At 46.4% G+C, this 24620-nt stretch overlaps 1 protein-coding gene and 1 pseudogene across 1 annotated transcript in view; both read left to right on the top strand.

Moving 5' to 3' along the window:
* Nucleotides 1–24620, top strand: part of GLE1 (GLE1 RNA export mediator) — a 336359-nt gene that overhangs the window by 31677 nt on the left and 280062 nt on the right. Inside the window, exon 2 of the mRNA XM_085614075.1 lies at nt 5717–5920. Within this exon, the coding sequence (XP_085470201.1) occupies nt 5717–5920 (204 nt within the window). The remainder of the gene's footprint in view (nt 1–5716; nt 5921–24620) is intronic.
* On the top strand, nt 23925–24043 carry LOC146868975 (5S ribosomal RNA; annotated as a pseudogene).

The raw sequence follows: 24620 nt of genomic DNA, 5'->3' as shown, positions 1-24620 counted from the left end.
ACTAGAAGGGATTCGTTTCTGGCAACTGCATAAACATGACAACTTTGTTTTCCTTAGAATCGGAACGCGTCTCAGAATCGTGGAAACAATAGATAAGTTTCACTCAGTCAATCGTGCATGCTTAGTTTCTCCAGAGTTGCACAGAAATAGACAGACGGGTGTTTCAGTAAAAGGGGTTTATTGAGCAGTCTTGTTTCTCGTGTAAGAGATACGAGTTGTTACAATCATTAGACATAAGCAAGATATAATACGCACCGCGTAACCAGAAATAATACTGCAATAGCATTGTCTTTTAGCTATGACATATAATCATATATATATATATACATACATAAATAACACGGGCTAAAAAGTGAATACTCATCTGATGCTTCTAAATAGTTCTACCCCAGTGTACCTAACCTAAGTGTAGTACGAGGTAAGAAGTAGGTGCTGTTTTCTATAGTATGGTATATACTAAGTTTAGTAGGCCAAGTGTTCCTCTAGGTTCTAGTCAGCTCCATACCTTAGAATGAGAGAGGTGGGAATCTCTTTCTGGGTCTCAAACTCTAACATCCCGCGAAGGGAGTCAGAATACTGGAAGCTTGATTCTCTGCGAGCAGGGATGACAGCGTCTGGTCAGTGCGTCAGGCCGGGATATGGTCTCTTCCGAACTTGCCGTGGCGAACCATGCAGTCAAGTCGTGCTGAGTCGTGCCGTGGTTTGCCATGGTAAGGGAAGGTATATTTATACCTGGAAGGTGCTTAGGAATGCTAGCATTGATGTAAAGTCGGGCAGAGGAAGACATCTTGGATGAACCCCTAAGGAATAGTAGTTCATGCATAATAGATGAGTTCTTGGAGAAATCAATAATCCTAGTTGGAGAAAGTCCCATTTGGCTTAAGGGTCTGGTTTCTAAGAACTCGTTGTGACGTGGGATGGCCGGATGTAGGTGACCATGCCTGTATTTGGTTAGCATGGCTAATGCCTAAATAAGGACTGGGATTCTATGCCTAAATAAGGACATGATTCAGGGAAACTTATATACGGGTATCTAAATCGAAACACAACAGCGGAGGCCTGGGGGCTGGGACTGCACGGGCCGGAGGGCTGGGACTGCACGAGCTGGAGGCCTGGGGACGGCACGGGGCGGAGGCCGGGGTGCGGGGACGGCACGGGGCGGAGGCCGGGATGCGGGGACGGCACGGGGCGGAGGCCGGGGTGCGGGGACGGCACGGGGCGGAGGCCGGGGTGCGGGGACGGCACGGGGCGGAGGCCGGGGTGCGGGGACGGCACGGGGCGGAGGCCGGGGTGCGGGGACGGCACGGGGCGGAGGCCGGGGTGCGGGGACTGCATGCTGCAGAGGCCGGGGTGCTAGTGATGAGGGAAAGTAGAAGACCCCAGTTCTTCAGAAGAGGTTGCACAGCTATCCTAAAGCTAATGAGGCAGTCAGTGATGCATGATTGAACAAGCATTTCCAATGCAATAGGTCTCGCATTTACACGAGTTTAAGCTATTGGTTTTTGTAAATGACAATGCCTTTTAATTATGTTTTAAAAATGAATCAAAAATAAAAGGCATTGTTCTTTGCAAAGTCAATAGCTCAAACTCGTGTAAATGTGAGATAGAGTACAGGTCTGCCAGACTCTAAATTAGTCCCAGAGGCCCACATTCTGCAAATCAGAACTGACTCTGCTCCTCATGAGACTAGTCCATCCCACAACATGGTCACCCCACACATTCTCACCCTGTTGCCCACTGTTTTAGTTGAGAAATGTCAGCCCCCTACCCGAATCTTACTGAGTAAACTACGCCTCTGGCTCCTTAACGTTTATATGAGCTCTCTGGAACCAGTGATTTGGGCTTCTGTCATACCATGACCACACTCAACTACCTAACCGGGAAGAACACTGCTAACCAACTTAAATCTTGGGGTTTCTGCCTTTAGCCACAGAAAAGAAAACCTGCGATCCATGCTCTAATCACCTCCAGACTTGACTACGCTAGCTCATTTGTACCTGGTTCTGCCTAAATAGGAAACTTCCGTTGGATCAAAACTCGGCGGCTAGGTTGCTTCTTAATCTACCTTTTTTTGGTGCTAAATTATAGAACACGCTTCTTCGAGAGGTTTGTACTACTCAATTAGGATAGCTCGCGAGTCTTAAATATGAACAATAAATAATTTTATCGAAATTTAGTCTTCTGTTTTTTTTTTTTAAATCCCTTCTCCCAATACCCCAGATCTAGTAACCCGAAGTATCTAGCGCCTAGAAGCTCTTTTAGCTGACCTGACGCTCTATAAATTCACTTATTATTTACATGACATTAATTTTCTCGACCTCAGATGGTTGAAGAGCTCGGCACCAACAGAGGCCCATAGATGATACGCGCACGATTGACATTGTTTTGCAGTAGGCACGTTATCCTTCTGACATATCAAACTAATGATTGAAAATGTAATCTTCGTATCACATCTATACTGCAGGTGCGTTTCCTCCCTATCATCTCACTTTAAAGGCAAATCCCGGCACGAGGTGAATTAACGCACCGAGCTATCTGCGTCGACGGCTGGATACTTTACAATGCATTGTTAAGGAAGTGACTTCCCCCTGGCTACGAAAGAGGAGGAGAAAGCCGACAAGCTGGCGCAGCAATGCGTGAAAGTTTTTTCTTCAAGACAGGGTGGTGAAAGAGGGAGGGGTCAGGAGAGTCTCAGACAAACGCCACAGTTCAGGAAAGCAGACCGATTGGTGGGCTTAGAGACTGGAGGACGAGAGAACAGGGGAGGCAAGAGTAACAGAGGGTATAGAAAGAGAGATAAAGGGGGCAGAGAGAGTAGAGGCGCAAAGAAAAATAAACAGAGGCGAAATTTATATTGAAAGAGAAAGTTGGGCAGAACAAGCAAAGGGCGCGGACGCAAAACGTAAGGAGAAAAAGACGAAAATTACAACATGAAAAAGAAAGTAAGAAGATAGCAGGGGGAAGAAAGACTGTACCGAGAGACGGAAAGAAAAAAGGTAGAGGGGTGGACGAGACAAACAGCCCAGCACTAGAGGAGAACCAGAGGGAAAAGAGACTTTTGGAGGAAAGGCGAAAGACAGCAAGCAAGAAGGAAAAGGAACGAGGCAGCGGAGAAAAACATGAGAGGAGGAAAGATTATGAAGAGAGGTAAGACAGTATGAATGAAGGAGAGAAGGGGGGCTTGTGCTGGCATACAAGAGCAGCGGACTGGGAGGGTAAGAGACGCCTCCCATACCTTTCTCGCTGAAGTTTTGTGTAGCGCTGGCATGCCATCTTCTTAGAGCTAGTCATGAGACTGAACAGAACCCCTGGATTTCCTATCTCTGTGGTGGAGTAACTCGCACAGGAGGTTTCATCGTTGCATTCGGATATTTTTAGTCTTGATTTTATCGTGCGCTAAATAGGACGTCCAGGGAAGTCCCAGAATGCAAAGCAAAAACACGGGCCCGATAAACTACTTACACAGGAATCTAATAATCTTGACTACACTGAGGGAGTTTTCCCGCACAGTGTCGGTAATTGCGGGGGGGTGGGGCAGCAGCTAAACTGGGCAGACTCTCGCCCTTGCCTTTGAAGTTTCTGCATTTGAAAAGCAGCCAGCCACTGAGTAGGGCTTACAACCTGGATGCAGCTCTGCCCGGCTAAAATAACATGGAAAAAAAAAGAGCGCGGTGTCCCTGAAGTGGACGCCGCGCTCAACATAAATGTAGAATAAAAATAAAGTGAGCGTGGTGTCTTTAGCGGGCGCCGCGCTCATTAAAGTAATAAAACACATACAATTTAGAGCGATCGCAAGTCACAAAAGAATCGCATGGCACTCATTATTAGTGATGAGACTGCCGCGATGTTAAACAACCGGTCGCTATTGCGTGAATGATAAAAAGAAGTGCTCACCCACTAATTGAAGGAGACAGTCTCAAGCCTCAAGCAAACGATCCAGTCCTGATGGGCCGCCTGAGAAGGAGACAGGGCGGTAACAGAAAAGCCTTGTTTTCAATCTGATGCCAGCGTTTAGCATAAATGATGACGCCAGCCAATGGGAATGATGGGCGGGGCTTTAAGTCCCCTTCTAAAATCTTATCGATTACAATAAGCCTTGTAGAGCGAGGAGCGCATGCGCACTAGGTCTTCGAGACCTAAAAAGAGGCAAGAAAGCTGCTAAGCAGAGGAATGTTTTGTGTATCCTTTTGCTTAGAGATGGTAGGAAAAACTAACAGTTGATGTTACTAAGGTGGGGGGGAATGTAGAGGGATCCCGAGCGATCTTGGGACTGATGCAAAGCGATGCAGAGGTGGAAATAACTTGGTCCCCTTCCACAGATGAGTGTGAAAGGTATGAGGAGAACAATTGGAAGAGACAACCTTTAATGTAGCAGGAGAAGAGTGTAGTAGGATGATCTATAGGGTAAAATGTTGCAGATACAGGAAGGAATGAGTGTAAATCATGGGTAATGTGATGAGTCTAGGCCCGGTAAAGCTGGCTACGAGAGAGTGCGTTTTCAGTTGATTAAAGTCCTGTAAACCAGGTTGGTGGGACCCGAAAGGTTGGTGGAACAAAGGGGAGGAAGCGGCGGCAAAGTTTGTTTTTTTTTCTTTTATTTTTTGCAGGGGTAACACAACTGCAGACTTGAACCATTGTGGACAGGTACCAGATAAGAGTATGCGATGGGCAAACATTTTCTTGTACTTGAGAGCCGGAGGTTGGAATTTGAGGTCTGAAAGATTACGATGTGGTGGATTAGCGGATTAAAGTAGGGTTGCAGAATGCGATGGGGTGGAAAATGAAGGGGGAGGGTTGTAAGAAGTGGTTGTCTTTGAGGTAAAGTATGATGCAAAATTCTTGAGCAAGGAGGGATGAGTGGTTTCGGGATGCGTTCATGGAGACTGAACAACACTAACATGGTTATCTGTTGAGGTTATTTCATTACATTGTATACTTTACCGAATGTAAAAAAAAGTTGTCCCGCAAAACCTTGTAGTTATGAGTTATTGGAAAATGGGACCCCTTTTTAAGTGGAATGCTAAGAAATATTTACAATTATCCACTTTTCACATCCCTGTAAAGTGCAGGACTTGCTTTGAGAGTGCATGTTGGCTTATGTGGTTTGGGGCTAGGTTTAACACACATTTGTACAAGTAAGAGTATGGAATACTTTGAAAGCTCTTAAGTAGGTGGAGAGCAGTTTCTTTCCCGCAAGGATCAATGTGGGGAATGGATGAAGATGGCAATGGGTGTGTTGAATCCCCTGGAGGTTCGTGAGGAGATGGCAGTGGACATCTAGAATCCTATGGATGTCCTAGGAGGTGCATAGCAGAGATGGCAGTAGACATGTAGAATCCTACAGAGGTCCCAACGGGGGCCTGGCTGAGGATGGACGAGGCGGAGGCCTGGGTGCCGGGACGGGGATTCATGTTGAATCCTGCGGCGGTCCCAACGGGGGCCTGGCAGAGGATGGACGAGGCGGAGACCGGGGTGCGGGGACGGGGATTCATGTTGAATTCTACGGAGGTCCCAATGGGGGCCTGGCAGACGATGGCATGTCTATGCACCGTTGGGTACCTAGTTTCATTAACTGTATGCATGCTTTAGCCGTTCATGAATAAATTGATGCTGTCGCTCTCTCGTCTCATCTTGACCTCCATTCATGATGTCATCTAGAGCTGATCTTTTATAACAAACATGTCATTTGTTCTAAGCAGCTTGTTCTTTCTTCTAGGATCTCTTGGCCCTCTGCCACTGCTCTCCAAAGTTGTCCCCTTGCTCGGGGAGGGTGCTGGACAGGATGGTTGCTCAGGATTTACAAGAGGCCACTCGCCCTAGCAGCAGCGTGTCCAATCTCACGAATGGGTCTCCTTCTGAAGACCTCCTTCCAGCAGAGAACATCTCTGCACCATCCATTGTGGGCACACTTGGAGCAAAGGTAACACAGATGTGCTTTGGGAGTAGCTCACAGGGGGAGTAGACATTGTGCATGATACAAGAGCGAGTCTGTGTGGAATGTCCTGGCCGCTTTATTAATCGAACTATGTCTGCTTTCATTGGGGTGTATAAATGATTAGACCCGGTTCAACACATACTTGTTACCTGATCACTGTGCAGCTGAATAATGAACGCTGTTGGATGGATGGATTTTATGTATGTGGATCATGCCTGGCTGGAGAACGAGGGAATGCTGAAAGGGGATAATACAAGATGTGCATTGATAATCCGAGGAATGCTCCGCGTGGTGTGTTGGCCACTAAGTCTCGGTGAGCTTTATGCTTTTAGAAATTTGGTTGCAAAATATTTTGAAAATATTATTGTTAGCTTGGCTTATTAATTTGTCCAGTGATGTTATTGAAATCATTGTCTGCCAGAAAAGGTGTGCAGCAATCTATTTGACCTCTTAAGTGGAGGAAGTCTGCCTCCTAGAACAAGATGGCGTGATCCGCTCAGCTCAGTAGCATCATCTGTGACCAGCCGCAGGGCCCTGCTCTTTCTTCGAAGCTGCCCGAGTTGAAATGGGGCTTTTTTTGAAAAATACAGTTTGCTTCATGGAATTTCCAGCTACAAAGAAAGCCTGGCTTATGTAATATAAAACATTCAAAATGAAAAATACTTTTTTTACCCACCTAAAAATATTGAATAAAATGAATTATTTGTATTACTCCCACAGAAATGATTTTACTCCCACATTTTAAAGTAAAGGTTACAATTATCCCACTGTGTGTGGAGCTCTGAGGTCACCCAATGGCCACCTGCTCTTTTCTTTAATTTTTAATCAAGCAACTTTGTCGTTCAGTATATTCCATTTAGCGCAGTTGAAAGGATTTGATGCAAAAACCTTCTAAATCAATAAACAGAAAAGTAGTGATGTCATTTCCGCCGGTGTGTTTACTCCAGACGGCTGAAATTAGACTTCACCTGTTGAATAAGAAAAACATTTAAAACCAGGTTTTGTGATCCTATTTCCTTAGGGATTGGTTGTGAGGGCGCCTCCTGCTCCCAGCCTCCTACTACAGTAGGAAGCTTAAAAATGTGTTTTGCATGGTGGCGCGCTAGCACTATTGAAATTATTGCGCTGCGTTGATATTACAAGAAAAGCACTGACTTTTATGTATCTCAAAACATATTGGTGTAAGCAAGGTGGTATCATCTCTTTTTGTATCCAAATAGATCCTTTAATCAATTTGATACGGGAACCACTGGCCCGCAACAGGGGCTGAAAAAAATATTAAATTCCATTTATTTTTAAATGCCATTTTGTCTTCTCAGCTGAACTGGAAGTATCGTGCTGTCTGATGAGGGAGTTGTATTTCCTGTGATAGAGCGCGTGCATGCCTGGCTGTCCACTAACTCCTGTGTGTGTCCAGGGGCAGCACTGAAAGCCATCCCCTTCACCTTGGCTGTCATTGCTTACACTTGGCTGCCCCCTTGCTACGATTGGCTGTGTCTGAGAGTGCGCCATGTACTGCGGCTGCCTCTTCTGCGTGTGTTGGTTGTGATTGAGCCAATGTGAAGTACATTTCAACTGATGAGGATGAGGCTCTAATGAAGGCAAAATATATGCACTGCAGACTTGAAGTTCAAAGACATCACATGTGCAAGCCACAGCAGCTTTCTTGGGGCTTTGAAAGAAAGTACTTTTACTGTGCGCTTAATACAGTGATGGCCATTTTCAAAGGGCGTAATTTGTCACAGTGCAGTAAGAGAGCTTATCCGTTTAGAAAATGTTCTTTCATTTGTTACTGTTTGTAGCTGTAAAGTACGCTCATATTATGTGTGACACCTCAAGCAAGCAAGCTTGGGTTCTTGAGAGAGTAACTTGCATTTTCTCCACTTCCATGGTTTGTGCTTTTTGGTGAGGAAAGTGAATCATGCACTGTTGTGTGTAAAAGAAGCTTGCACTGCTGCTGCCTTTGCTGCATGTGTGCGACACATGCCCTGCATCTGCTTGTCCTGTGTGCTAGTAATGCTGTTACTCCTTCTGTGCTGCCTGCGCTCTGTGTGTTTGAGAAGCTTGCACTGTTGCTGTCTTTGCTGCAAGTGTGGTGTGTGAGACGCCTGCACTGCATCTGCGTGCTAGTAATGCTGTTACTCTTTTTGTACTGCATGTGCTATGTGTGTTTGAGAAGCTTGCACTGTTGCTGTCTTTGCATGTGTGCTGTGAGACGCCAGCACTGCATCTGCTTGTCCTGTGTGTTCGCAATGCTGTTACTCTGTCTGAATTGCATGCGCTCTGTAAGTTTGGGAAGCTTGCATTGCTGCTGCCTTTGCTGCATGTGTGCTGTGAGAGAAGCTGATGCAACAGCTGCCTGTGCTTTGGGACTTCAATGCCATCCTGCATGCGCTCTGTGTTTGAGAAGCTTGCAGTGTTGCTGTCTTTGCTGCAAGTGTGGTGTGTGAGACGCCTGCACTGCATCTGCGTGCTAGTAATGCTGTTACTCTTTTTGTACTGCCTGCGCTCTGTGTGTTTGAGAAGCTTGCAGTGTTGCTGTCTTTGCTGCAAGTGTGGTGTGTGAGACGCCTGCACTGCATCTGCGTGCTAGTAATGCTGTTACTCTTTTTGTACTGCATGTGCTATGTGTGTTTGAGAAGCTTGCACTGTTGCTGTCTTTGCTGCAAGTGTGGTGTGAGACGCCTGCACTGCATCTGCGTGCTAGTAATGCTGTTACTCTTTTTGTACTGCCTGCGCTCTGTGTGTTTGAGAAGCTTGCAGTGTTGCTGTCTTTGCTGCAAGTGTGGTGTGTGAGACGCCTGCACTGCATCTGCGTGCTAGTAATGCTGTTACTCCTTCTGTGCTGCCTGCGCTCTGTGTGTTTGAGAAGCTTGCACTGTTGCTGTCTTTGCATGTGTGCTGTGAGACGCCAGCACTGCATCTGCTTGTCCTGTGTGTTCGCAATGCTGTTACTCTGTCTGAATTGCATGCGCTCTGTAAGTTTGGGAAGCTTGCATTGCTGCTGCCTTTGCTGCATGTGTGCTGTGAGAGAAGCTGATGCAACAGCTGCCTGTGCTTTGGGACTTCAATGCCATCCTGCATGCGCTCTGTGTTTGAGAAGCTTGCAGTGTTGCTTGTGCTGTACAGTGGGTGTGATGGAATCTTGAATCTCTATGTCTGAGAGACAAGCGTTGCCTTTCCTCTCTGAAATTGTTCTGTGTATGTGAGGGAATGTTATTTATTTAGAAGTTTTATATAGCTCTGGCCAGACCCGAAGGTATCGGAGCGCTTTACAACAGTCGTCATTCGAGAGTCATACCGTCTACCAGGAAGTATACATATAGGCTCATGTTGCTTTGAGAATTCTGCGTGATGGACGGTATTGATGCATGACGGACAGGTAGTCTACAGGTTGTGTGCCTGTTAGCTTGCATCAAGTCTCCTTTGTTAACTTGCATCAGGTCTCCATTTGGGGAGGTGTGGTAGCGGCCGGCTCGTGGAGGTGGCGGCGGTAGAAGACTTAATGTCCCAATAGCAGAATGCAGCAGTGTGTTGGCTTGTGAGCTTCGGCAGCAGCTATCGGTTCGGGAGCGCACGATTGAGGAAGAGGTCTTTGAGCTGTCTCTTGAATTTTACAAAGGAGCAGATAGTCCTGATATGGACTGGTATGGAGTTCCCAATTTTAGAAGGTTGCACTGGTCATGTCCAGTTTTTGATTTAAAAGTGCTGTATTAGCTTACAGAAATGTTTTATCCTACATGTATGAAGGCGTGATGTCGCTGCATGAATTGTTGCATTTCTCGTGGTACCACTAGTGCCTGTTGGTCCTGCAGTTAAAAGCTGAATGTAATGCTGGCTCGGGGGTCCTTTCACTTGTGCTTGAAGCGTGAGCTCAGCATAGCTGGTGGAACCTTGTGTGGCTCTTGAAAGGAAGGTATGAGGCACTGACATTACTGAGATTAGAGGTATATGATGAAGGCCAAGCGGTAACCATGGGGCGGTTCCTTGAGTGCTGTCTGAAGTGATCTCTGGTTTATGGAAAATATCAGGAGGAGTTGAGCTAGGGACTGTTCTTATCGGCACTGTCAAAATTGCTAGATGTGTTTGAACTGAATGTGCCGTTCTACAAACTGCAAGGTATTGAAGCATTCCTCTGTTGTGCACATTCATCATTCATTCTGTAACATTTATTGTGCACTTTCTGATCTGGACCTCTTTGTCAGCATCACTCTGGTACTAGTAAGTGTGTGGTGTCCATTTGATCTTTTCTGTGTAGGGGCCGTTATGAGGGTTAGAGGTGGCGGTAGGATGCTACTGATTCTCCTAGTTCAGTATTTACCTTTTGGTTACTTTTCTTAAGTGTGTGGAACATTGTTGAAGGTGTGTAGAGAGGGAGGGAGCATGGCCATGCTTCCAAGACGCGTTGAACAGTTCGTAGAATGGCTTTGATCGCCCTTCTAAGTTGTTTCCTTTTGCATAATTCTGTAGAGCAGGGGTCTCCATCCTTTTCTGTAGTGAGATCTACTTCTGAAAATCGTGAGCTACTGAAGGCCAAGCCACTCATGCAGCGTGTTACCAGACTCCCCAATGCCAAGCTTCGTTGACTTTAAGCAGGGGTGTGGAATATAATAAAATATCTACATGTCCATGAGGCAGATTGCTTCATAATTCTACTTGTCCTGCAATAAAATCCACTTTCCCCTTTGGTCCCATGTAGTGCGACAACAAATTATGGCTGTAATCTCATTATATAAGAGCTCTGAAATAGCCTCTCTGATGATGCCAGGGCTCCTACCATAGTAGTGTTGGAATACTTGCAATCCCCTTATGTTGCCACGTTTCCGCAGATCTACATACTGAGGCCGAAGGTAACTGTAATCAATAGTTCCAGGGTTGGAATGCCCTTTTGAGTCTGTGCAAACCTACTAATTTGCATGTTTTAAGAGTTTTCAACAACTCTTCTCTAATCTTTTCCCATACTGAGAAACGTTGGAAATTTACCTTCTTCCTGAGTTGGGAAATAAGGGGTTGGAGGGAAAGTGAACTTGCAAACACTCAGATTTTCGCATGAGCAAATGTACACTTTCAGATTTGCTCATGCCAAAATGCAGTTCAGAAATATTTTCTAGGAGTACTATTTCTTGTCCTACTTCTGTAAATTCTTGGGAATTCACAAAACCCGTATAGCTGCATTTAATGCAAGGACATATACCATGGGTGCACTTTTGAGACTTTCTTTAATAATTGGGCCCCTAATTTGGTCTAGCATGACCATGACCTTTTGCGTTTATTAAAATTTTGTCTCTCTCTGTATCATCTGGCTTCGCTGTGAGTGACAGCATTCTGCTTTTCCACAAGGAGCATATCGGCACACAAAGTAGTTTTTGTTTTTATGCCAGCAACTACTGTGGCAGTGTGTGCATTTTGAGACCAAAAACTATTTTTTCTTTTGCCAATGTTTGTTATAATGGTGAGGGCCCAGCAGCTTCCACATGTAGGAAAGTGGCTCTGTATATACTGTTCCTAAATAGGTACAGGGTGTACAGAGTCCACAGCCCCCAGAGGTTTGGCAGAGGCTAAAGTTAAATATAACCTTACTCTCTAAAGGGGTAGCTTGGTCGAGCAGTAAGGCAGTATCAGAGGACAGTGTAAAGCATTTGTTGCACACACTCAGCCAGCAAATGGTCTCACACACTCAATAACTGAACTCTAGGCCAATGATATGTATATAAAAATATATGGTTGTTTTATTTTAGAACCAACAGTAGGTATCAAAATATACTTTCTCAAAATGAGATGCTTTAAGTAAATAATTTGCAATAGGCAATTGACTTTTGCATGTAATAGTTAGTTTGTTGCAATAGGCAACACAATTTCAAAAACAATAATACATTGAGCTCAATGGGAATTTTAAGTTATATGCAATTGATTACTTTCAGGATTACATTTATAACTCCAGGACTGGATCCTAGATTGTCCTGGGACAGTTCTTGCAAACAAGTGAGTAAATACGTTTTAGTTACTGTTGTGATTTTTAAGCAATATTTTTGCTATTTTAAAAATTGACACTTAGAAACTTTTTCTAATTAAATTACCAATGTTATCGTACGGAAGGAAATTCACTGGAGGTAAGTGGGGTTATGGTTACTTTTTCTAGGTCAGTGTTGGATCCTAGATACTTGATCAAGCGGTTGATAGAATGCGTTTAGGTTATACAGGCGATTTTTAGCGAATATTTATAAGTTTGCAAAATCGACACTTAAAAGAAATTTCATTGAAAAACAGTCAATGGTTTCCTAAGGAAGAAAATTCAAGTTACGGGTAAAGTATGTTCTCGTAACTTTTGTAATCCAGTGCTGGGCTCCTAGGCTCCGTACTGGGACATCTATCTAACACAGGTAAGTAATTACGTTTTCACAGTTGGTACGATTTTTAAAGAATATTTGTAGTTTGCAAAAATCGACACTTGGAAGAAATTTCACAGAAAAACAGTCAATGGTTTCCAATGGAAGAAAATTGAGTTAGCGGTAAGTATGGTTTGTTATTACTTTTCAGGGTCCGTGCTGGGCACCAAGATCCAGCACTGGGATCTCTCCTAATAGCAGGTGAGTATTTCCGTTTTCGTTACTCGGGTGATTTTAGGTGAACATTTTAAATTTAGAAACTCCACACTTAGAAGAATTTTCAGGTGAAACCAGTCATTGTTACCCTATGGAAGAAAAGTGAGTTATCGGCTTTTGGGTAAGTACTCGACTGGCAGAGTTAAGGCTCTGGGCATAGACTCAGGGGTCTCCCAGTGTCAGGTAGGTACAGTTGTTACACCCTCAGCGGCACTGGGGCAGCCGGGTGCAGAGTGAGTTAGGCCCAATGTTATCCTATGGAAGGCAGGGGGCCCTTGGTTGGTGGCTGCTGACTAGCAGGCCACGCGGCTGTGGGAGCTGGGCTCCTGGTCACTTGCTCAGGGCAAATGAGGAAGTAGGTAGGAGTAGAGGTTGCACAGCCAGGAGCACTCGCGCAGCTGGGTGCAGAGTGCTTTTGAGCCATCGGGCGCGGCAATGGATTGCAATGGAGAAGCTCAAAAACGAACAAAGGCTGAAAGCTCGGGGATGAAGATTCTTCAGGTGCGACCACCAGTTCGAGAGGTAAGTTGGGTAGTTGGAGGATAGGTAGGTACCCAGGAGTTAGGCACAGGGGTCGCAGGGTGCAGGAGTGCCTTTTGGTGTCGGGAAGTCTTACCCTCTGTTGATCGTAGTTGTAGGGGGGGGGGGGGGGTCCCTGGTTCTGAGGCTGCAGGCGTTGTCAGGAGCGTAGAGGTGGGTCCTTGGGTGCCTGATTCGGGGTCACAGTCGCCGGGGCGACGGCCTCGTGGTCTTTGTCCACTCCAGCACAGGCAGGCTTGGCAGGTGCAGAGTATGCAGGGTTCGCGGTTCCTGGCTGATGCCAGGGTCAGTTACTTGCTTTGAGCAGTGCCACTGCTTGTGGGAGTCCCAGATGCTCAGTCACAAGGTAGCCAGGTCCTCTGAGGTTTGTGAGGTTGCTGGCCACGGGAGATGCCGGGATTTAGCAGGAGCAGGTTCGAGCGTCGACAGGCCGGTAGGGCTGGGGCCAAAGCAGTTGGTGACTTCCTCTTTTTAGCAGCTGCACGGGAGGACTTCTTTCTTCTTGCTCTTCTTTGCTGTTTTGGAATATGGATCTAAGGAAGGAAGGTTCAGGGTGCCCCTAAATACTAAATTTAGGGGTGTTACAGGTAGGTAAAGGGCAGGGACCACCCACTGGGTCCTTGCCCTGGGGTGGGTACATCCCCTATCCTGCCACTCACCTGTGGGAGGGGGGCAGTGGCCTAGTCCTGATTGGGGAGGGCTCCACATCTTCAAGATGGCGAGAGCCCGGAGATGTGCTTCACCTCGCCTCCCCCACCTGAGGGGTGGGGTTGGCAGAGGCTGGCTCACCCCCTGTCCTTCCTTGGGGTTTCCGGACAGTCTTCCCGCCAAAGTGGGGGTTTAGGACCGGTAGGTGCCAGTTGTTGAGTACAGCAAGTGGCCTCGAGAAGCTCGCAAAGGTGGCATGCCTTTGAAGCTTCCCCTGCCCATCCTGGGGGAGGAGACCTAGCACCTCGGCCAGGATGTGCATTGTTGCAGGCCCAGGAGAGCGGATGGCTCTCTACCCAGGGGTCCAGCAACATGTCTGCTGTGTGGCAGCCTAGGCAGCCCCTCAGACTAGACGTGGATTGTAGGTCAGGTTCAGGAGACATCTATAAGATGCCCTCTGTCGTGCATTGTACATTAAATCCTGCACTGGCATCAGTGCAGGTTTAATGTGCTGAGAAGTTTGATACCAAACTTCTAAGGCTTCAGTGGAGCCATCATGGTGCTGTGGAGTTCGTGTTTGACGATCTCCCAGCACCATATACTCTTAAATGGCAGCACTGCACTTACAGTGCACAAGAATGGACCTGGGTACTGTAGTGGCACAGGGCTCATGCACCCACACCACTGGCATAGGGCACCCAGCTAGAGGGGTGGCTGATGTATGCCAGGGTAGTGTATGTTATGGGCATGGCACACAGGTGGCATGTCGACTGTTTTGTCCTATACCCAGACACTCGGCCTGCAAGGGCAGTGTGTTTGTGTCATGGTGCAGGGCCTCTAAGGGTGGCACAATACGTGCTGCAGCCCTTGGAGGCCTTCCCTGGTCACAAGGCCCTGGGTACCTAGGGTACCATTTACCAGGGGCTGACATGTGGCCAGGGTTTGCCAATTTGGGTTTTAGGTTACAGCACAGTTTTTAGGGAAGGAACATAGGCCCTGGGCAACTGATTGGCAGGATCCCTGGACACACTCAGTCAAAGTACATTCAGCAATTCAGCAAAAAGTGGGGGCATACCATGCAAGAAAGATGGCACTTTCTCACACCAGCTATTAAGGTTTTACAAAAACGATTCACACATTGGCAACACTAAAAAGCTGACCACCAATTTCAGACCTTCTGGCTTTGCCAATGCTTGTTTATTTTTGTTTCCCCCATTATCTTATTGAAACTGATTTTCCATTATGAATATTTTTGGGAAATACTCGCATGCATCAACACATAGCAAAGCTCCTGGTTAGGCTCAGGGAAAAGGGGGATCTGATTTAGCACACAGAGTGCACCCGCAGCAGTGGCTGGGTGCATGGTGCTGTTTTGGTGTCGGGTGCCCTGTTGATTTCAATGGGGAGTCTCCGGTTGCAACTAAGACTGCAGACTCGGGCATGAAGATCTTCTAGAGGTTACCACCAGTTGGAGAGGTAAGTTGGGATGCTTGTTGATGCTGGGAAACCATCGGTTGGGTCACCCAAGGTCGTCGGACGTCGGGTGCAGGGGTGTCTCTAGGCATCGGGTTTTTCTTACTGTCTCCGATCGCGGGGATCCTACAGAAAGGGGCTGCAGTTGTCGGTTGGAGACTTGAGCCAGGTCGGGGATCACCAGATCCCAGGTCAGGATTGCCGGGGAGACCTCCTCGTGGTGTTTGGCCACTCTAACTGGGGCTGCGGGCGTCAGGTGCAGAGTGGTGCAGACTCGCGGATTTGGCTGGAGCCAGAGTCTGTTGGTGAGCAAATCCAGTGCTCACAGGAGACCAAGTCTGGTTTGGAAAGGCAGGGCAGATCCTCCGGGTTCTTGGGGGGGGGGGTGGGGGGGGGGGGGGCTGCTGGCTGCAGGACACACCAGGATTTCGCTGAAGCAGGTTCGAGGTTGGGACAGGCTGGTATGGCTGGGGCCAAGTCAGTTGGTGGTGTCCTTCTTTCAGCACGGCTTCTTTGGTCCTTCTCTTCTTCTTGTCTGAGGAGGCAAGTTTCGGGGTTGCCCCTAAAAACTAAATTTAGGGGCATTACAGGTTGGAACAGGTCGAGACCAATGGGTCCCTTCTTTGGGGTGGGTACACCCCCTATTATTCCACCCTTCAGTGGGAGGGGTGCATAAGCCTTACTCTGGTTGGCTATGTTCCCCCAATATGCAAGATGGCGGGGACTGAGAGTTGTTCTTCGCCTTCCCCGCCTGAGGGGTGGGGTTGGCAAAGGTGGGCACGCCTCTCCTCCTAATTTGTTTTTCCTGCTGATTCTCCCGCCCAAAGTGGGGGTCAGAACCAATGGGGGCCAGTTGCTGGGAGCAGCAAATGGCTGTGGTAGCTCACAAAGCCTGCAAGCCTTTGAAGCTCCCCTTTCGTGGACCCTGCCCATTCTGGGGGAGGAGGCTTGGCCCCTCGTTCCTGGATGTCCATTGTTTCAGGACCCAGAGAGCGGCAGACTCGCGACCCATGGATCCCGAAACATGTCTGGTGGTGGCAGCTCGCGAGCAGTCACTCAGTCAGGACACTAGAGTTGGGTCGTTTTTCAGGAGGCATCTCTAAGATGCCCTCTGAGTGCATTTTTCATTAAATCCCACACTGTGATCAGTGTGTGTTTAATGTGTTGAGAAGTTAGATACCAAACTTCAGTTTTTAGTAAAGCCATTATGGTGCTGTGGATTTTGTAGTGTCAGACTCCCAGCACCATATACTGTTTATGGCATTACTGCACTTACTTAGGGGTACAGGGCTCATACACCTGTACCTTCTCCACTGGTGTCGTGCTCCCAGCTAGAGACGTGGCTTACCTATGCCAGGGCAGTGTGTTGTAGGCATGGCACACGGGAATGTGTGCCATGTCGACTCTTCACTTTGTTCTGTACCAAAACACGCAGCCTGCAAAGGCAGTGTGCGAGTGTAAAGGTACAGGGCCTCTAAGAGTGGCACAATAAGTGCTGCAGCCCCTAGAGGCCTTCCCTGGTTACAGTGCCCTTGGTACCTATGGTAACCTTTACAAGGGACTTGCATGTGGACAGAGAGTTGCCAATTTGGTTTTGCAACAGTACATGTTAGGGAAAGAACATATGCCCTGGGTATCTGGTTGGCAGGAACCCAGGGCACCCTCAGTCAAAGTACATCAAGAGTTTGGCAAAAAGTGGGGGCAACCATGCAAAAAGTGGCACTTTCCTACAACTTCCTAGTTGGAAACCGTGATCAGCATGGCGACTGTTTGGATTGTCGCCATGCTTCAAGGCCTTTCACCTAACTGCCACAGAAATAATGATTATAATGGTGCTCAATGAACAATCTAAGGGAATGACAACTCTCCAATTTACATGCAGATATTTGATTTCATTCAAGACAATAGAGGCGAACATTGTGCAAGAAGCGTTTATTGCTTCCCCAACATGCAGCCCTTTAAAGAATACTAGTCCGTCATAAAACAATCGAATGTTCATGAAGGACTATAAATGTCCATTGCACGCAGTCATTCTCCTCTTTTTGCTGCGACGATACAAGGGACGAGCCACAATGGTGCTTTCTGTTGCACTTTATGCGTTATTTTCTGAAAAAAGAATTGGAAAAAGAACCTCACAGTAAATAAAATTCAGACTCTCCTAAAGAGTTGAAACAGTTAATTGTCTCAAATCAGTACATTTTCCTTAAAACACTATACGCTGTAACTGTACTCACCTTCCTTTTCTTTTTTTTTCTTCTCCTCAGGGGTGAGGGTGGGATAATGTTAGCCTCCGTTTTTAATGGAAAAGATTCTCTCTGCATGTAAATTGGAGAATCATTTCATCACAAGACCGTAGGCTACCATGATGCATGTTTAAAGCCATCCAGAGCAATATTACTGACATGCTTCACCGGTCTCAAATAAAACTTTGCAAAAGTATTTGCATTAGACCAATCGGCAGCAGAGGGAGGGATTGCAGGATCAAACTTAATGGAAGTAGAATGTGAGATTCATGGGAATTTGGGGGAGAGGGGGGCTAACATTAAAAGCGGGCAGCGGATCTCCCCACTAGACGACCGTACTTGTACGTACTGTAACGATGTAACATATGGTTAAGTGGTGCCGCCCGGCCTCCGGGATGTGGGCAGAACGGCTGTGTATACTGCACGGATAAATGGTTGCGGGGGGCGGGAAACCTGCATTAATGACAATTGTCCTGAGTGTAATACGGTATATATTTGGTCCTGCAATAAAAATGGTTTGACAAAAAATTAGACCAATCAGCAGTTTTTAGAAATTCAGGCATAGAACCCCTGCCCAAAAGACATTACTAGTCATGGCCCCTCTTGAGTAATGGGCCCCAAACCTTGAAAGATCTATACCCGCTTCATTCATAATCGTGCATATCCTTCTCGCTAATGTGGCTGTGGAAACGGATCTATAAGGTTTCACATAGGATAAAAGAAGTTGATCAACACCACGCGCTCTATATTCCAAGACTTTGCTCTCATAATCCTTCATGCAACTTACTACACATAACTTCTCACAGTCATGAAAAAGGGGGTAGAAGACTGAAACTGACATGTCCTTTTCCAGATGTCGAAGTGTCCGCCTTTGATGAATATATTCTGCTGGATAGTTCTAATGCTTTGATGTTTGAAACTCTCCTAAAGGAAATTTAGCATAACAAAGTTTCCTATTTCATGATAATCTGTTCAAGGGATAGGTAAGTGTTGGTTGGCCATGAAATGAGTAGGTTGAAAATCAAATTCACGTCCCACAGTGATTCATAATGTGCCTTCGGGGGTCTTTTCAGTCTCATACCATTCATCACTCTTTTAATCAAAGGGTTACTACCAATCACCAGATTAACCTAAGAGTGGGCTGAGGAAATAGCAGTCCTATAGCAATTTATTGTTCTATAAAACAGGCCAGCACTAAACAGATTCGCTAGATAATTGGCTACTTGTTGTATAGGGACCGCCACGGGATCCAGGTTTCTTACCATGCACCAGCTACACCATTTTCTCCAAACACCCTTGTATTTTTTTTCTTGTCCCTGGGGCCCATGATTCATCCAGTAGGGCTTTAGCCTCTCCTGAAAGGTCTGAATATCTGTCTGATCTCCTGAAATCTTCCAAGCAAGAAGGTTCATTTTACCCTCCAAGACTAAAGTATGTTCCCCTCCTTCTGAACCCAGTAGACACCCAAGGACACCAGGGTCGGGTGTGGAATATCTACTGCCTGCTCCATCGCACATTGGAACAAGACCTGAGATTTGCAAATGGGAGTTACTGGAATAATGCGGCAGTGTTCTGTTCTTACTTTCCATAATACTCTCTGAATCATGGCAAACAGGGAAAAGGCACAGCCCCTGATCATGTCCCAGTCTTGGAGGAAAGTGTCCACAGCTGCTATTTTGGGGTCTGGCCTCTAACTGAAGTATATCGGTACTCTGTATGAGTTGGTCCTCATATCTCCTGTACTAGAGCTAAAATATTTGGTTGTAGTCTCCAATCGCTGGAATCCCTGAGGAATCTGGAATTCCAGTCCACTCTTACATTCTGAATGTACTCTGCTCTTAACTCAATCTTGTGTTCCCGACAAAAGTACCAGATTCTTTTAGCTAGATCTACTAATGTTTTTGACCTTGCAATTTTTTCTGTGTGTCTAATACCAGTTCTCTGGGTTTTACTCTTTGGTTTTGGAATTCTGGAAAATCTATTTTGAAACCTCCAGCCGTTTGTGACACCCAGCTGTCTTGCGTGATTTTCTCCCAGTTGTGTATAAAGAACCTTAACCTTCCTCCCACCTTTAGGGGGGGGAAGGAGGAGTACTGCTCAACCTGGTATCTTGGGTTTGAGGTCCTAGACCTTCTTCCATGATTCCTTGACATTCTCCCTCTTTGGTGGTAGAAATTTGAGATTTGGTGGTAACCTCTACCGTAGTGTTACCCTCTACCTCTTTCCTCTTGTGGGTACCATTGGGACCTAAAGATGCCCCGGCTGACAGCCAGTCCCCTCCTGCCGGCCCGTCCAAAAACAGCTCGCGAACCCAAAACTCTTTGCATGTGTGTTTGAGCTTTGCTGAGGACTGTGAAAGTAGAGACATATTTTCCTAAAGATCTAACGAAGTTCTCTCCAGAGAAGAGGCCCTTGGTATCTCCCATGTCCTCTCTAGTGGATAGGTCTGCAAGCTTCGGGTTCATTCTCATCAATACAGCCTTCCTTCTTTCTGTAGTTAGATTAGCGTTGGCATTGCCAAGCATGCATATGATACATTGTGCCCACCCTCTGAGACGTTCTATGTTTGCTGGAGTATTTTTTAGCCCGGGCGTCATCTGCCATATCTAATATGCGGGTGACTGGTCCCAATATATCAAGTACCTTATATTGGCATTGCTTTGAGCATTTTTCAGTGCCTTTTCCTGTGTCCTTTCCAAATTTAAACAGGAAGGTTGAGTTCCGGGCCTAAGTTCAGTGTGTTACACACTTTATCTTCAGTAGGTAGGGGGCATTACATTTTTAAGAGGTTGTGAGTCTCTTTGTCTAGTTGCTTCTTTACCCAGTGAGGAGGTATTTTGACACATGGTCCATAGGCCACCATTCCGCGCTGCGCGGATGCTTAATAGTAGTGGGGTTAAACATTTCTTCCCCAAACAGGTCTTTAATCTGATGGGCAGGAGAGTTTTTTTCCCAGGTCTTCATCTAGAGTCCCCATGATCTCTTAGCTATTCTGCGGGTCAAAAATAAACTCATCCATTTCATTGTTATCCATATTCTCCGTTGGAGTTAAGGGTGTCTTGAAAGTCTCTTGTGCCGTGAAGGTCACCTCTTCCCATCATGCCGCTATGGCCAACTTTACTTTGTGTCCCGTCAAGGTGGCCTCTTTCTTTTATGCTGCTGAGAGCACATCTCTATTGTAGCGTAGAGGCTACCATTGCCATAGGCGTTTTTATACGCCTTCTCAACATGTTTCCTTTTTTGGGAAACATTGCTTCCTCTCTGGTGTACAGAAGTTGAGGGGTACTCGCCATCCAAGAGGGAACAATTCTCCACCTCTATGGGGAAACCTCTCTTACTCTTATTAAGTATGGCATCTACCGCCTCTCTCTAGGAGGACTAGAGTTCCTCCTTCAAAATCTTCCTTATGGAGTCCCCCATGAGTTCACTCTGCCCTGCATAGGCTTGGGGGGTTAGTATTATTATTTTCCATAGTTTTTGATCAGTCTTGTGTCCAGAAAATGCTCACCTTAGGTTGAAGGGATCACTTTGTTCTTTTTTGTTCTTCAAACAATTTCTGTTTGATTGATTTAATTGAGGCAAGAAGCACGGTTGTGTTAATATTAACAAAGGCCACAAGGTGGCACCGCAAGCCTAGTAATATTAGATATCTGATAGATATTTCTAGCCGCAGATTCCTTAATTCTTCAGTTCTCCCCAGGTACCAGCCGGGATCTGGAAACTTTTCTGCATTAGCTCTGCGTGCCGGGGTACGGCATCGTACGGCTCCGTGATGATGTAGACTCTGGTCATGAGGTCAGTAGAGCCATATAAGTCCCCTCCAGTTTGCGGCTGTCAGTTTCTTCTTTTCCATGCTGTAATGCAGATCCGCAAAAGCGGTTCCTCAGGTCAATTTTAGTTTAAAAGAAAAAAAAAATCCCTGACCTGCTTCGACACTCGGTGTCAGTGGAACAGTGTGCCTTTGTCTGATGTCTGTAGATTTCAAACCTTCTGGGTCTTGTAACCTTCATATGTCGGGGACGTACCCGCACACAAGTTGTATGTGGTATTTAGGCGAGCACCACAACACCGAAGATTCTGTCTCCTGCCAGAAGCTAAAACCAAAGAGCGATGTTTAAAATTGATGGCGGCTCATGTGTCCCGAGGCTGGGAAGCCTCAGAGGATCGATCTTCGTTGCCTCGGGAGGTCGATCTAGGAGTTGAAGCCGGTCTGGAGCATGTTGTTCTCCGGGGAAGTCAAAAGGTAAGAGGCGGTTGTAGTCGCGGCATTCCCGCGCATCACCATGTGAGGACTCTGTATCCCATGGTTTCTCCCGCTCGACGGTTTAGGATGCCGTACGCGACTCCGCACCGCATCTCCCTGTGTTTCCGAGTACAGGTGCGTCGTTGACTCAGATGAAGGAATATTCTAATTCCTTGCACTTCATCTTCGGGGCCCCATTTCCCTCTGGAGCTCCTTTAGGCCCCAAGGAGGTGAGTGAGGTGCCGTAAGAGGGTTTGTCCTCAGTGACGGCTGAGCTGTTGAGTCGAGGGGTCGGCGTTGGTTGGCCCGCTTTGGCGCAGGTCCACAGTCTTTCGGGATCTCGACCTACAATGCAGGACTTCGATCAGCCAACTGTGACACTGATGGTGCCGTAGATCAAAGTCGCTCCACGTAGGCGTCGTACGACGTTGAATGCGGAGTCGGCTATTCAGACTGAGGGGAATATGCAGGATTTGATTCCTTCTCCGGAAGAGGTTGTTGAAAGACAGCCTGTGTCGATTGAGGCAGGGCCCTTTCAGCCCATTTCTGACATTAATGTGCCTCAGGTGGAGGAGAGCTGGTTGTCCGCTCTGGGAGAGACTAGTGGCCTGGATTAATCTCCAGTTTCAGGGTTGCTACCTCCTGGCCTTGCTACGGAGGCAAGTTGCTCCTTTGCAGACATGCTTAGAAAAGTGGCTACAGTTTTAAACTTGTCACTTCCTACGGTGCAAAGGTCCACAAACCCTTTGATTGAGGTCCTTTTTCAGGGACAGACAGGGGAATAACCTGTTCTTCCATTTAGGGAGGCCCTTTTTGATATTTTATTAGGTTCTTAGGCCAAGCCTGAGTCTGGGGCCTCAGTGGACCGAGATATTGCACGTAGACACCTGCCTGCACCTGGGGACCCAGTTTGTCTTCATAGACACCCTTACACCTGTAGCTTGGTGACTCGGGTTGCGATTTTTTTCACAGGATGTAGATTCTGTTCCTAAGAATCCAGTGGGTAAGGAGTCTAGGAATCGTGATGCATGTGGTAAACACATCTTTGCTTTGACAGGTTTAGCTTTGAGATCCACAAATACATCTTGTGTGCTAGGGCGATATCCCCATGCCTTGTTTTCCCATCTCTTCCGCATAACCTCCGCTCAGAGATTGGTGATTTGATTAAAGATGGTCAGCAGGCGGCTAGGCTTACCATAAGGTGTGGTATGAACACCACGGACTCTGTAGGTTGCTCAATGGCATCGGCAGTGGCATTAAGGCGTCCAGCTTGGTTGGCAACTTGGGGTTTCTCAGAGGCTGTCTAGACGACTTGGGTCGACTTGCCATTTGATGGTGGCCACCGTTTTAGAGGTCAAGCAGATTCAGCGTTAAGATGCTTCCATGACGGACACAGGTCTTCAGAATCATTACTTTTCGTCTTTTGTTACTGGGTAACTTTGTCTTTATACTTGAGATGCAGACTATTCCTTTATAAGCGAGTTAGCTTTGTTAGGGCATTTTACATGTCCGTTGTTTTGACCATTTGTTGTCCTGTGAGAGCAGATGTTTTGTTCTCAGTACCATTTTTTCCTTGTTTAGGATGCGTTTAGATAGCCGAGGGAGGTTTCCCTTAGTCCCTTAGCCTGTGAGGATGAGCTTTGTGCTGAAGAGGTTACATTTTCTGACACAAGCTTCTTTGAGGCAGTTCAGTATGCTAAAATGTGCATGGTATCGACCTTTCGTTGTCTGTAATAGGGACATGTTGGTATGCCAGTGGTTAAGTCTGGTGTAAAGGGACACTCTGGTCTTTACTAGTGAGAATTAATCCGAGTAGTATGTCCTCACTACTCTTGTGGTGTGCACTGATGGATTTAGGGCTTTCTCTTTGTGTTCTTTTGAATGCATCTTCTTGTGCTTCATTCTTCATGTGTTTTTTGGTGCAGGTTGTTTCTATTTCTGAGTGGACTGCACGTCTACATTTTTATAATGTGATTCACTTTTTGGAAAATTGTGCGAGTAAACTCAGAGTTTACGGTGTGTTCTTTAGAAGACAGAAGTTAGTGGCCTTCTCCTTTGTAGGAGGGTATAGGTAATTCATTTGTTCCTTCCTAGAACATGATGGTCATGCAGTTAATAGTTGGAGTTTTTATGCTTTATAGGAAACTCCTCTTGTTATTCTCCCACATCCGTCTGGAGGATATATATTACCTGTCTTTTTGGATATGTATCTATTTTCTCTGTGTTTTATAAGTCCTTGGGCCTACGGCCATACCACCCTTAAAGCAGCTGATCTCGTCTGATCTCAGAAGTTGAGCAGAGTCGGGCTTCGTTCGTATATGGATGGGAGACCGCCTGGGAATACCAGGTGCTGTAGGCTTTTCATCTTTAGAAATCATGGCTTTCTTCTTGAGGCGGACTTGTGATCAAATTGTGTTTTGTTTCACAAGTGTTGTTGCATAAGCTTGTTGCTAACAAGGATTCCTTTTCTTTTTTGGCTTGCCTTGGTATTTTGAGCGTGCCCACGGCTCACTCATGTTCAGACTTTTGAACCATGACACTGAAGGCCATGCAGGCGCAGGCTTTGGAGATACCTGCGTTCCTGCAGTACATTTGGGCCAGCGATGCTCTGTGTTCTTAGACCACTCGGAGTCTATTGGGACAGAACTTTATATATATTATGTATGATATGTCCAGGTGATACACCTTGTTTTGCAACTGACATAATTGATGAATATCAATATTAAATTCAAACCTACTGGTGTCATTTTAATCCCTTTTCAGTGCATTATGTAACCTTCGAGTGTTCGTTTGTTCAAACAAAATTCTCTATACCATGGATGTATTATTGTTCATCTTTCTTTTGGTGTTCATTCATTTTGATATAATGGAATGAGTTCTGGGAGACCTTCTTTTGGACTTTATCAGAACAGTTCTTTCTCTGATATTTCTTTATT

This window comes from Triturus cristatus, chromosome 1_2, assembly GCF_964204655.1.
Source record: "Triturus cristatus chromosome 1_2, aTriCri1.1, whole genome shotgun sequence".
Lineage (NCBI taxonomy): Eukaryota > Metazoa > Chordata > Amphibia > Caudata > Salamandridae > Triturus > Triturus cristatus.
Note: the sequence above shows the minus strand (reverse complement) of the source record. Positions and strands in the feature narration are given on the sequence as shown.